The 13,609-nt window shown below is 39.7% G+C and overlaps 1 protein-coding gene across 4 annotated transcripts in view; it reads right to left on the minus strand.

Moving 5' to 3' along the window:
- Positions 1-6,432, minus strand: part of gbf1 (golgi brefeldin A resistant guanine nucleotide exchange factor 1) — a 101,185-nt gene extending 94,753 nt beyond the window's left edge. For all 4 annotated transcript variants that reach the window (XM_070978299.1, XM_070978301.1, XM_070978298.1 and 1 more), the window contains exons 1-2: positions 6,136-6,432; positions 3,195-3,299 (exon numbers count right to left, since the gene is read on the minus strand). In XM_070978299.1, the coding sequence (XP_070834400.1) occupies positions 3,195-3,290 (96 nt within the window). In that variant the 5' untranslated portion in view covers positions 3,291-3,299; positions 6,136-6,432. The remainder of the gene's footprint in view (positions 1-3,194; positions 3,300-6,135) is intronic.
- Positions 6,433-13,609: the final 7,177 nt, after the last annotated feature.

Genomic DNA, 13,609 nt, shown 5'->3' on the forward strand with positions numbered 1-13,609 from the left:
ATCAGGCTACATTAACTCTGGAAGTTATCCTCATAGAAAGCAAATTAAAGAAGAAAAATATTTAATGTCAGTAACTAGGGTCGGATAGCCTGGGAATAAAAACATGGCATGCTCTAACAAGCTAGAATCACGAATTACTCAATTACAACGTGTAAGTGGGCCATTTTGGTTTCCTCTGGTCATACTGTAACCACTGTCACATTACCACTGTGATCAGCACACACCTACATGCTTCTCCTTCATTCAAGACCAACTTTTTCTTCTGTTGTACATGGTTGGTGGTAAAAATAACAGTCTGCCATGTTTTACAGATTATCTGCATGACCTGATGAAGCTGTGTTCCTCGATCCACCAGACTCTCCTCACAGTATAAGAATTCATTAGAGGAGTAAGTTATTGCTCAGCAGGTGCTGTGCCTCAGTCAAGCGAAGACCTGAAGACATCACAGCGGCCAGCAGCATCAGGAAGTCTTGGTATCCACAGGACATGTCCAGTGTGACCTGAGAGCTCCATTACCAGCTGACACTACAGAATACAAGAAACCCTCTACCTCAATGGACAGCATGATCACGGGCCTCATTTATAAAATATTGTGTAGAATCCACACTAAAAGTGTGCGTACACCAAAAGGCTGAAAATGGCGTACGCCAAAAAACATTAGGATTAATAAAACCGTGCATACTCACACCTGCACGCAATTTTCCCTTTATAAATCACACTCCACCTGGAAGATTGCACAGGTGGATTCACCTCACATCCCGCCCCTGACACACCCACATTTTACCATGAATGGTCAATGCAAAGTACCTCATGAATGTCTTTGCATATAAATATGCCTGCTGATCAATGGCATTTTACGTTCGAGCATGGCAGAGAAAAGAAAAAGAAATTTTACGGAGACTGAAATCGAGGTGCTTGTGGGTGAGGTGGAGGCCAGAAAGGATATTTTGTTTGGTGGTCACAGTAATGGCGTCAGGAATAAAATAAAATAAAAAATAGAAAAAAAAAAAATTAGTGGCAGCACGTCGTCACCGCAGTGAATAGTTCCAGTGCCACAGAACGATCCACACCACTGGACACCAAGATAGCCTCGATCCTTGGTACGGGATGGCGCGATTCCGGCGGGTGGGTCTATCTAACACTGGGCCCAGTTCAGCACATAGATCCAAGAGCACCGCTCTAGGGAATCTAAATCGGCTTACTAGCCAGTCATCATCATGGGCCAGGAAATCTCCGTGGTCACTAAAACTTCTCTCCATCCTGATCCCACCATTTGCGTGATCTTCCAGCAGTGCCAGCGCATCCATTGTGCAGCATTACGCACGAGTGTCACTGCACTATTTATATGCTTTCTCAGCAAATTGAATGATTGTTACACACTTTGTCACATTTAATATTAATCCATCAGTGCCATCCACCGCTCTGTATCATTTGAAGATGGAAGTATGATATATGAACATTGTGCATACAGTAGTAGGCCTAACACTCACACTCATGAAACCACATAACTATATATTTCATACAATTTTCTAACTATGAGGAAACCTCACAACTTAGGAAAACTAAGGAAACCTGTATAATGTTTCATTTACACTTTCCGCATTACCACTGCCGGACGCCATGTTCATGGTCAACGACGGCCTGTCCTTGGCTGTGGCAGGCATTTATAGTGCTGTGCGGACGCGTTCATATGATTGGCTGAAAAGTACATCCCACCCCCATGTGGGGCACGTTCTTGTGATTGGCTGAAAAGAGGGCGACATCTGATTGGCTACAGATACTTCCCTGTTAAAAAAAAATGCATTTGTGGATCGAGAGACGGCAGGGGAGTCTCAAAAACATTCACACACAAATGCAGCGAAGTTCAAAAATGGAGAGCGGTTCGCAAATGCAGATTCGACAGTTCGTGAATAAATGTCACAATATACATATATGATTTAGATGAAAATTGCAAATGTTTTTAGATAAAGATATTTGTGGATTTCTGTGATATATATTCAAAACAAGTTATATTTGTGTGTGCATCAAAAATACATTTGTGAACTTTATTAATTTTTCTTCACTCAGGTCATTTATTTTCACTTATCAGACTGGGACTGTTCCACTGCTGATACACTGAAATATGCTGGATATTTTTTGGATGTAATGTGTGAATCAAAATTAAGATTAGAAAAATATGAATATGTCATTCTAAATATAACTGAAAACAGAATTGTGAAGCCTGACAGAAATGTATCTTTTGTGTTTGTTGCAATTGAGTCTAATTCATTTAATTAAGTCTAAATTTATTTGGAAAAACAGAAACAAAATGATACCATGGCTGCCAATTTACATGCAGGGAGTAAAAAGAATGTACTTAGAAACTAATTATGTAAGGTTAGTTCATCTTAAATGTATATTACACAACTTTTACTGTTATGTTGTACTACATAAGATAATTTTGGCATGAAAACCCACATTCTTCATTCATTTGGTTAAATTCAGTATCATAAAACAAATTTGCCATTCGAAAATCGGTGGAAAATTCAATGGGTAAAGATGATTTTAATTGTGTATACACCTCCTGCCTTAGGGCATACTTAGTACTTGGATTAAGAGGCCCAATTTCCCTATACCAATGCAGCAGCCTTTCCCCAGGAATTGTGGGAATTGTGGGAATTGCTGTTGAATGTCTAGATTGTATGCTGGGGCATGATTTTGAAGTGCATGAGAGACAACAACTGCCGAGCAGAATAGTGCTGCGCCATCAATTCACCTCTCACACAATCAAGCAGATCTGGCTACATGCGCGTTTTCATTTTAAAACAGTGTTTTAATTCAAAGCGGTCTCTAGCCAGACACGCATTTTAGCACAGTTTCAGACTGTCACACACACACTGCAAGGTTGTATGGCACGGGTGCTACTGGCGTCATTTCATTCATTGCACATATAGATTTTTTCATAGCACGTGCAACATGTATGTTGCACTGTAGAGCCCTGTAACCATACCTAAGCTCCAGAAACAAGGAATGAATCAGCAATTACTGTGGACTTTATACCAATGTTATCCCTGTTATTAACTTCCATGTCCATCATTTTGAAAAGAGGAACACCGACCCTTACAATATCAGTCTGAAGTTACTGATGTAGTCTGCAAAATAAATCCAACATGAAGTCAGTTAAAATTAGCAAATACAATTGTTGTTTAACTTACCAGTGGAGTGTGCGTATTCCATCTGGAGTTCCTCTTGATAGCTCCAACAACAGCACCAATTTCACCCTGGACAATGTAGATATTCTTGTCCACCATCCTTTTTTTCTAGAACAAAAACAGAAGAGGGGTTGGTTAGTTTTGTCAGAAATTCAAGCCAGGGTTTGGAGAAAGTTCTATATTATCATTTATAGTCCCTCAATATTGCTACAAAATTCTCATATCAGGATATCATGGTTGAATTATAGAGGTTATATTTCATTCAAATCTGTCACAGCATGAAATGAAAAACCTGTAAGGACAGATTACAGCCCCCAGTTTCACAATGAGCTTTCTGGTTTCACTATGGGTATTAACAGCTACAGTGGACAGAGGAAATAAAAATAAATCATTCAATAAATACAAACAATGCCATTTTCTTCCTGTGTTCTCTTCATGAAACCTACATAAAAATTATTATGTCAATTGAATTACTGATATCAGTTAGCCAAGTAAGACCAGTACTTATTTTCAGCTGTTCTGCTGATAGCACAGCTGGTTCTGTGGACAGTGTTGCTGTAACAGAGCAGAGATCAGAGTTGTTTTGGATAAAATGGCTTGATGCATCAGAAGTATTTACATGCCAGTGATGTCTCACATCTGGTGTAAATATGAGATAAAAAACAAAAAAAACACTACAAACCACTTGACTCAACAGAACATAATATTATCTTTATGTGACTTGTAATACTGAAGTAACTATTGTAATAATGCTGTGATTAATACAAAATTTGATACAATATTTGATTTCCAACCTGCAGATAGCTTAAAATTGAGAGCTTGCATGGGTGGATATAAGATCAATGATCCACAGAACTAACATACACACAAATACAGATTAAAATTGAGTTGCAGGTCTAAAGTCAACCTATGAACTCTCACCCTCAAATGAATATAGAATCTAAGAACAAAACCACAAATTTCTATGTGTACCTTGACAATCCCTAAAACCAATATAGATAACCAAACAGAATCACAATGACATGCAGTCCATATTTGACCAGCAGTATACCTCAAAATGGTTGGATTAACCTTTTTCCTTGTGTCATGAAAGCCGTGTCAGATAATACTCTTACTTTACAGGAGGATTGCTGAATGTGGAGACTGGGTGGCTGAGGCTCTTTTAAATTCATGGTAAGCAGCCTATTCAAAATAATGAGGATGAAGGTATGATGGATAAAGGCTAGGATGTAGGGACAGAGGGATAGGCTTAGAGCTGAAACAGCTATCATATAAATGAGTCGTCACTACAGATGTACCGATTAAGGCACAACATCAATTCCAATCTAAATCAATGATGTTGAGTTCTGATCTGATGTTGTATTTTCAAAAATAATGCAGCTGCACAGTGCACAAGGCAGGTACAGTAAACTTAGTAAAACCAAGTCATTTTAAGATAAATTTCTGACAGCTGAATAGCTCTGCATAAAGTAAAAACTCTGTGCATCACACCTTATTTTTGATCTATTTCATTTATTTTCTAGGAAAACAACAAAGAAGTGTAAGAAACACTGCCGCAGACCATTCTTTCTATCGGGTGACAGTACGAATCACTGCACTACCCCTGCACCTGCACTTCATCTTAGGGGTTGTGAATAATGACAAGTTGCCACTGCTTCAGACATGCTATTGGAGGGTTCTACTGTCCATGTCCACTCCACACTGACTGGCTTGACTGGTTTTATGTCTAATTCAGACAGAGGAAAAGGGTGAAGGGGTAGGAACTTCTGCTCAGGAACAGTCAGAGATCAGGAAGAACTATTTGTTCAACATGAATTCAGAAAAACACAAATTAGGGACAGATGACGAGATCAACAGGTTTACAGTTTCCCTTGATTCCTCAGGTAAAAAACCCAGTTTTACAGAGTGCTTTACAATCTGTACACAGAGGGCTTCTCAAAGATTGTCCCAACCTACTAAACAAATTTCTTCTTTCTGAATCCTGAGTTTACTCAGATTAACACTTTCTGCCCATTCATGTTCTAGACAAATAATTAAAAATTCTGTATGTTTACATGTCTCTCCTCCAGCTTAGTACCTTATACTACATTTAAATGACAGCTCACGGGCCAAAGGGGCTCCCTGTTGTTTGAAACAGTAGATATCCAGATTTAGTAGTGTTAATGAAACAGTTCATTTTGGAAGATGATGTTACACCTGTCTTGCATGATACTAAGAGCTTTCCTTGTGATGCTGACATTCAGGCTAGCAATGAAGCACATGAATCACTACATGTTGTTGAGTAAATTCTAGATATCAGTGACAGAAGGTAGTTCACGTTGGTTTAAAATAATTACATGAATGTCACAGTACCACAACATCTCAGCCTGTAACTTGCCAGAAATATTGAAACAGCCAACTAAAGGCAAGATTTCAGAATCCAGAATGTAACGTTGTCATATTGAAACCCTTAACACATGTTCGTAAATGCAACATAGTACAGTCATACACTAAAAGCAAGTGACACAAGTCAATGAGTTGGCTGTCAGGTGAGCTAGGAAGGCGATTGCTAGGTAATTAGATTAACTAATGTTAAGTCGGAAGCGTCTACTCAAAGGCAAAACTAACAGGCTAGCTCTCCACCAAACTCATGCGTTATAACTGTTGACAGTCCTCTGGGACAAACAAAAATGCAATGAGAGGACACGTGACTACTATTTAGTTCTTGTCCATCAACGGACTGAAGAGTTAATGCATTTGTTGCATTAACAAGAACAACTGCCTGCCCAGAAACCTTACAGCTAACAACTTAGCTCAACCAGCTAGCGTGCTAACCGGCTAACGGCAGGTTCAGCGTTTGTCCTGTCAGACACCAGTAGTTCATTTTCTTGATTTAACAACGTAAAATGCCTGTTGTCAGATATGTGACAACGCTTTTCTGGTTATCTAGAAATAAATATATTACCTGTGTGTGGCTGCTATTTCAAAGATGGAGTCCTGCTGTAGATAATGCTAGCCTAGCTCTGCAAGCTAGCAGGCTAGCCGGCCAACAGTGAATGAAGACCAAAGTTCAGTTCACTACGACAAAAAGACAAACTAAAAATTTCGGACATTCCACTGTGTGATAACGTAGTATCCCTAAACACCACTTATTAATTCACTCTTCAAAGAAATGCTCCATAAGTAAATAAATTGAACACCTTCCTGCAGCTGTCAATCTGGTCTTGGTAAACACACTGACGTGGAAAACCTTTACCGTCTCAACCTACCTTGATGATTGCGTATTGATTGACAGTCCACTAAAATGATCATTTTCAGCGTGATATAGGTCTTTTAACTACAAGTACATAACAGATAACTTACGTTTGGGCTCCATTAGTGTTTGTTCTATTTAATTTAATCATATAGAATGAGAAAGACTCACAAAAAAGCAAATATCACAGAGATGTGAGGGCGGGACAAAGTAGCAGTAGTGGAGTAAAGGTTGGTTACGCCGAGTTGATGACGAAAGCACGGTTAGCATCACCATTGAAGAGAGGAATCTGACAGTGTGGACTACTGTCAGTGGGTGCCCGCGCAGTAACTCTGTTGCAGGTTTAACAAATGACAAATTAATCCTTTCCAAGAAAGAGCCGCAGAGGGTTTCGGGTAGCCTACAACTACCTGGTGGAATTGTCATGTTTTTAAATTAAATTGTTCATGGCAGCAAGAGCTGCCATACCAAGTGTCATGCTCATCCAAAGAAATGATGAGGTTAGAGACAGAAACTAACTTCCGTTCTCTGTGTTCTATCAATACCAGGTGCAATTTTGTGCAAATGTGGGGGGCTTCGGTATAATTGACTTTGAATGGAAGTTGCACATTGTTACTTTGGATTTATTTAAACCCTCTAACCCTCTTTCAGTGTCAGTTTTCATCTGCATCATCTGAAACTGAGTGTTTCACGCAGTACGTTAATAGTGGCTTTAAAGAAATGGTTACATTCATTCATTTAACCTTTATTTCACCAAAGACCATTGAGGAGGTATCATCATTTAAAACAACAGCAGACAATAAAACAGTTATATACAGAATAATAACATGATATCAAGTAAATACTAAGAAAATGTGAATAAAATAGAATAAATAAAAACAATATTTAAAATGGAGTGCAATAATGAGTTAAAAACCTTTACAATCAATGAAAAAAATAGGTCTGAAATAAGACCTTTGAACAGCCGTAGTGGCGGCAGAGAGTCCAAGTGTGAGGCCTTTTGCAGGTCATTCCATGTCTAAGGTGCACTCTAAGAAAATGAGTACCAAGACTATGTGAGTTCAGAGTTAAAAACTTCATTAAAGCTTTATAGATGAATAAACACCAATGCCAAAACCAAGTATTGTTCTAGATTTAAACTGCACCCACCCTTTCCACAGGCAGGGGTGAGCTGAACGTCTCCCAACACACAATTAACTTTTCTTTTTTTAATATTTAGCTAAACTTTGAATTGGATGCTCTTTTCAGTAATGTAATTTACACACTGCAGGCAACAAAAATGCATTTTAACAATGTGCATTATTGTTAACTGGACTTAACCTTTAAAAATTAAGTTGTAGTTTTATTCAAATAAACTGCTGCTCCATGGATTGTGCAGATATATACCGTATCCAAGTATACTATGAAGAATAAATAAAGTCTTTAGTTTTGTTTTTGGGAGGTCTACTGTTCACTCCAGATACATCACAGTTTTTGAACGGAGTTTGGGGTAAAATTTTCTTCAAATACAGAAGTTATAAAGGACATATTCTGTTGGTGCAAGAAACCTTTTAATACATGCTGTGTGACTACATTAGTCAAAGAGAAAGAGATGCTCATTATTGCTGTAGTGGGACGAAAGAAACATTTGTTATCACTGTCCCGAGAATGGCTCCTGACAGTTAAATTTCACTTGTCTTCATACTGAAAAACTCCGACATGGCACACTCCAGGATGTATTAAAGTACTAGTACCATCATCCAACGAGCTTCAGCTGTTCAGACCAATCAGCATCTTATCAGGAACTACTGGCAGCTACAGGTGAGTGGCATCTATAATTCTTGCAAACTAATTGCGATGAAACCACGCCCACTTCCGTATGATGAAAGTCTTGACGGCTGTGTTCCCATGGAAACTGTACTCACGTGGGTCTCCCCTCCTTCAGAGCCATAATGGAAAACACTTGAGTAAAGCATACAGGCTATATTTTGTGCAGCTGGTCCATGGCCACTTCTCCGCTTTGTTCTCCACCAGGCTAAACCAGACCCACACACCTGGACCAGCACCTGCCACACCTGGCACCGGTAGGTCCACCAGGCTGTTCAGTGGACCCGCAGTTGCCATCTGTTCTGGTCTGCTCTCCAAACAAACCACACTGTGCTGCCCCTGAAGCCAAGCAACGTTAGTCCTGGCTATCCTTTTTTAGAGCTTGGTGCATGTAGAGGGGCAGCCTGGTGGTAGCCCACCCATCAAACACTCCGGCCTGTCCATTCTGCCCCACCCAGAAATACAGCTGTAATAGCCAAAGAGGTCAGTGTATTCACCGGGGAAAGTACAGTTCACGATCCACAGGACAGTATTTCCTCATTGAAAGAAGAGAAAAGATAATTTTCTCAATGGAAAAGAGGAACCATCATATGGTTTATTGATCTGACTGGTTGAAATTAGCCTGTGATATACATGATGGACAGAGGGTTCATTCAATCACCTGCCAAGTATTTTTTGAAAGTGCCTGCCCTTCCATGGACATTTCCCATATGATCCCCTCGTGGATCAATAAAGTATTTCTGATTCTGATTCTGTGTAACAAACCATCTGGTGCAATTATCATGTCTGTATATGCTGCCCTGCGATCGGCTGGCGACCAGTTCAGGGTGTCCGGTCCAGCCCCCCCCCCCCCCACCCGCAACCCTGTAAAGGGATAGTTGGGGAAAGACAATGGATGGATGGGATATTAGCTAATACTTTTTTTTTTTTTTTTTTTTTTAAACACCCTTTAGGATGTATTTTGGTGAGTGAACAGAAATAATCTGCCTACTTGCCTACAGCTTTGCGAATGGCTCAGGCCCATCCTACATCCAGGACTTAGTCAAACTACACAACCCAGCCATTACATTCTTCTACTGCCAAATGGCTTTTGCTTCTTTCTCACTAAAAAGAGGGCCCACCAACTGCACAGCAAAACCCAGAGTGTTTGCTGTCATGGCTACACAATGGTGGAACAAGCTCCCCATTGATGATATAAAACAGAAACTCTGTACATCTTCCATTGCAAATTGAAAACTAATCTGTTCAGAATTTTGCTTTGCTCATCAAATCTCTTAACTGTTTCTAAATGTAGCCCTTGAAACAGATCAGCTTATTTGGTGAGGCTAATATACTTGCATGGTTCTTGCAGTTGTTGGTGGTTGTGTCCACATAGTTGAATGTACTTATTGTACGTCGCTTTGGATAAAAGCATCAGCTAAATAATGTAATGCAATGTTCATCTGTGCATCAGCTAAATAATGTAATGCAATGTTCATCTGTGAATGTGTATTTCTCCCCATTGTTGCCGTCTTTTTAAGGCTCTTTTTTGTTTGTGGCAACTGGGTGGAATGATAGAATGGAATATGTTCTGCTTTGTCTACTGTGTGCATGTTGGTGTTGCAGTATATGTTAAAAAATTGGATTATATGTATATTGTTTCCCTTCCTGGTATGTTCTGTTTTGATATTTCAAAAATAAGAAGAAAGTGTGCAAAATGTACTAAAGACTTTATAGAATGTAACATTGTAGTCCAATGACCCAACAGTCAATCACAAAACAATGTGTGTGTGTTTGCTTTATAATGGCAGGGCGGGGGCTGAGCAAAGACTGCACAGCTACAATCCTACAATCTCTTATCTCTCTGTGCAATCAGAAGCAGCCATTTGCTCAACACCTACACTCAAAGTATTGCTCTGTGTTGCATGTCAAAGCTACTTGTGTCAGACCTCTGTTTGCTCTTTGCAAAGTGTTTGATCACCTGTGGGATTTATAATTGCAACATTTCATCTGCAAATATACGCATGTCATTTCCACAGTAGCAGATATGTCTGCACCAATGAGACAATAACAACACTTTTCTTTGTATGTGTCTCATGCACTTGCATGTACATTTGCAATGTGTTCACAAATAGTATAGAAAATCAATCCACATGTGGGAAACAAACATGCAGTCACAGACTGATGTAAATGTCATTGCCTATAGAACCAGGTTTGGTCACCAAAGAAACAGTGTCTTTCCAGTTATCTTTAATAACCATGATGTCACGTTTCATATCCTCATTTGATCCACCATGTCCCTGTCCTATCCATGTTCAGTTGCATATGAAACAGCTGGATTTCTGTTGATTACATTTTCTTCGTCCCAAGTGAAAATATTTATGTAAGCTAGTGTCTTGGACGTGAGCCTGTTCATCATTAATTACAGACACGAGAAAGAGAGCACTGAGATTCCATTAATATTTTAATCTCATTTATCCAAATCCCTAAAACACCAAAATTACACATTCTCACCACTTTGTCAGGCTCCAGGTGAGGATTGATGTATGCTTCAGTGATGATGCCTTCGTCATATTGTTCCTATTTGGTCTTTCAGGGTAAGTTCATAATCTGTCCTGTTGTCTGGCAAGAAGACAAAGAATCAACATTTTGGCTTTACAAATTATACAAACATAAACCCAGACAATGTAAGATGCTTTGTGTCACAAAATGGGTGTGTCATATTTGGCAAGCGTTTTCTTGTTTGAAAGATGTGATAAATTGAGACTTGTTTATCACAAGTTTATCCAAGATTGTTGGAGATATATCCTAGCGGTATTTCAGGCCTGAGCGCACAATCATGTCTCCGAAATTGTATACAGGACAGTCTAACAAATCATTGTCTACCAAATTAGCTGAAGCCTCTGATTCTGGGAGTGTTTTTCTCAATCACTTCTACTCATTTCAGTGATGTCCTTTGTGTTACTAAGGTGTTACTGTGGCACCAAACCTGACAACCTCACTGTAATAGCATGACACTGTGAAGCTGCACAACGCCTGTGGCTACAAAATGAAGCCAAAGTGCCAAAAATTGCAATTCCTTAAATGTCCACTTGAGGCTGACCCAAAAAGACCCCCATACTAAAATGCAAATAAACATGCTTAGCGCCTGGTACGAAAAACAGTTTTACTCTCTACAGCTAATTTGCCTGTTCATGACAACTGTACAGGGGTGATTTTTTTATATAACTCACTCATTTCAATTATCTTAAGGCTTAAAGTTTAACATTATTATGGGCATGGCGGTTTCAAGTGACAGCTAGCTGCTATGATTCAGCAACCAGGCTTCATTGGGCCGACCTCAGCTCCACCCACACTCCACATCTTTGCCCATTTTTGGGTTCACTGGGAGTTTGGTGGAGTCAGGCACTGCCAAGATGGCAACGACCAGAGCCACTGACAGTTTCACAATGGCTCTTCAGAAACCTGTGTGTGATGTCAGCTAGACAGTTGTTCACTAGGAAATAGTTCTGGTGCAGAGCTCCCCCTACAACCAATAACTGTCATTTTTATATATCTTTCACTGAGTGTTAAACAAAAGAGATTCAAGAGATAACTGATTTACTTCAAAGGTGTTGGTTCGTGTGTTTTTCACAGGTAAGCTGTTTTCTTCTACTTTCAATGTTTTATGCTAAGCTAGACGTAAACTCACTGCAGGTTGCTAAACCCACTAAATTCACAGGGAAAAATCCAAGGGACATGACAAGTTAGCTCTGAATGCTCCCCACTCTAAACAAACTAGCATCGCTCAGTATCGCTTGACCTGCAGAATACTAAAAAGCAGTTTATCAGTGCTGGCATGCAGCATGGGCTCCCTTTCACACACCAGGTGTTACAGAAAAACAAATACAGCTGCATTCAAGTTTTAGTCATTTTCATAGCCACCTGCTTTGGCAATGATTTTGCAAGCCCCAGAGTTCCAGCATTACCAGCAAAGTTCATTGAAAGATGACAAACGTTAACGTTGTGTACACCGATGTAATATCTCAAAGCCCACAGAGCCCTAAGAATTGCACTACTCAAATATGTGTGATTCATAGCTTTCTTTGAACCAGTGTAACTCCAGGATGATTACTCTCTGCCTACAGTTCAAACTTCCACTGCCCTTACAATAAAAATCCCAAGTAAGGTTTCCTTTTTGGTAAAATGACAATAATATAGAAAATAAGAAATGGGCACAGTTTTTAATGCTTTGCATACAACAAAAATACTCTGGCAGGTGTAAAACATTTAAAGGTTTAAAAATACAGTAATTTTACTTGACTGAAATTTTGAAGTTGTCATTTGAAGTAAGAAGGCTTAGAGTATACAACATGCACAGTTGTGATTTGAGTTAACAGTTGTAGAAGTGCTTTGAGTGGTCTTCTGACTAGAAAAGCGCTTTACAAAATACAGTCCATGTATGATGTAGCCACTGACAGTTAACACGTTACAAGGCACAGGGTTTTGTTTTTTCCATTATTTTACAATACAGAGTTATTTAACAAAATGCTTATTGTAGTCCTTTTGCTGACATAACAAACATACATAAATGGATAAATGCACAATTAGTCATAAAAATAAAATAACATCCTTCCATTAACAAAGAAATCCTGAAATAAGGTCCTGTGTGTGTGTGTGTGTGTGTGTGTGTGTGTGTGTGTGTGTGTGTGTGTGTGTGTGTGTCTGTGTGTGTGTGTGTGTGTGTGACCAATCCAACCTATGCTCACTCCCAAGTTGTCACATATGGACCAGGCCAGGATCAATTGGTGTCACTTTTTAAGGCAGTGGGCACTCCTTTGGTGTCATTTTTAACATGCAGGGTAGCCTGGTAGACTTCTATAGACTGCCTGTTCTCACTCCCAACATGTCAAATGACAGAGCATAAAGAACAAGAAAAAACCCACCTATAGAGGAGGTTTTGTCAAGTCGATGACTTTCACCCAGCAGACTGGGGTTTGTTCTCTTCCTAAACCTAACAAGTAGTTAGGTTTGCCCTGCACTTTGAAAAATGATGCTAAAGCGGTATCTAGGGCCCTAAAAAGTGATACCAAGTGGTCCTGGCCAAATGCTCTTATGTAAGAGAATACAATGTTACATGCACATACACGCCATGCAATTGGTGAAACTTGTCCTCAGCATTTATCCCATGGGCTGCCATCCAACCGGCGACCCAGTTCCTGTTTGTCACCATTGGTCAGGTGGTTCTTCTTGGATGTTTTTAGTGGGGTTTTTTTAAGGGGCATGCAAACTCCACACAGAAAGGCCCCTTTCCTCAAGCAGCAGGCACTGAAGGCATGGTGGAGGACACACCACAGATGCCACAGCGGGATTCGAACCAGGACCTTCTAGCTGTGAGGCGACAGTGTTACCACTTGTTCCA

Source organism: Chaetodon trifascialis, chromosome 13 (genome assembly GCF_039877785.1).
Source record: "Chaetodon trifascialis isolate fChaTrf1 chromosome 13, fChaTrf1.hap1, whole genome shotgun sequence".
Lineage (NCBI taxonomy): Eukaryota > Metazoa > Chordata > Actinopteri > Chaetodontiformes > Chaetodontidae > Chaetodon > Chaetodon trifascialis.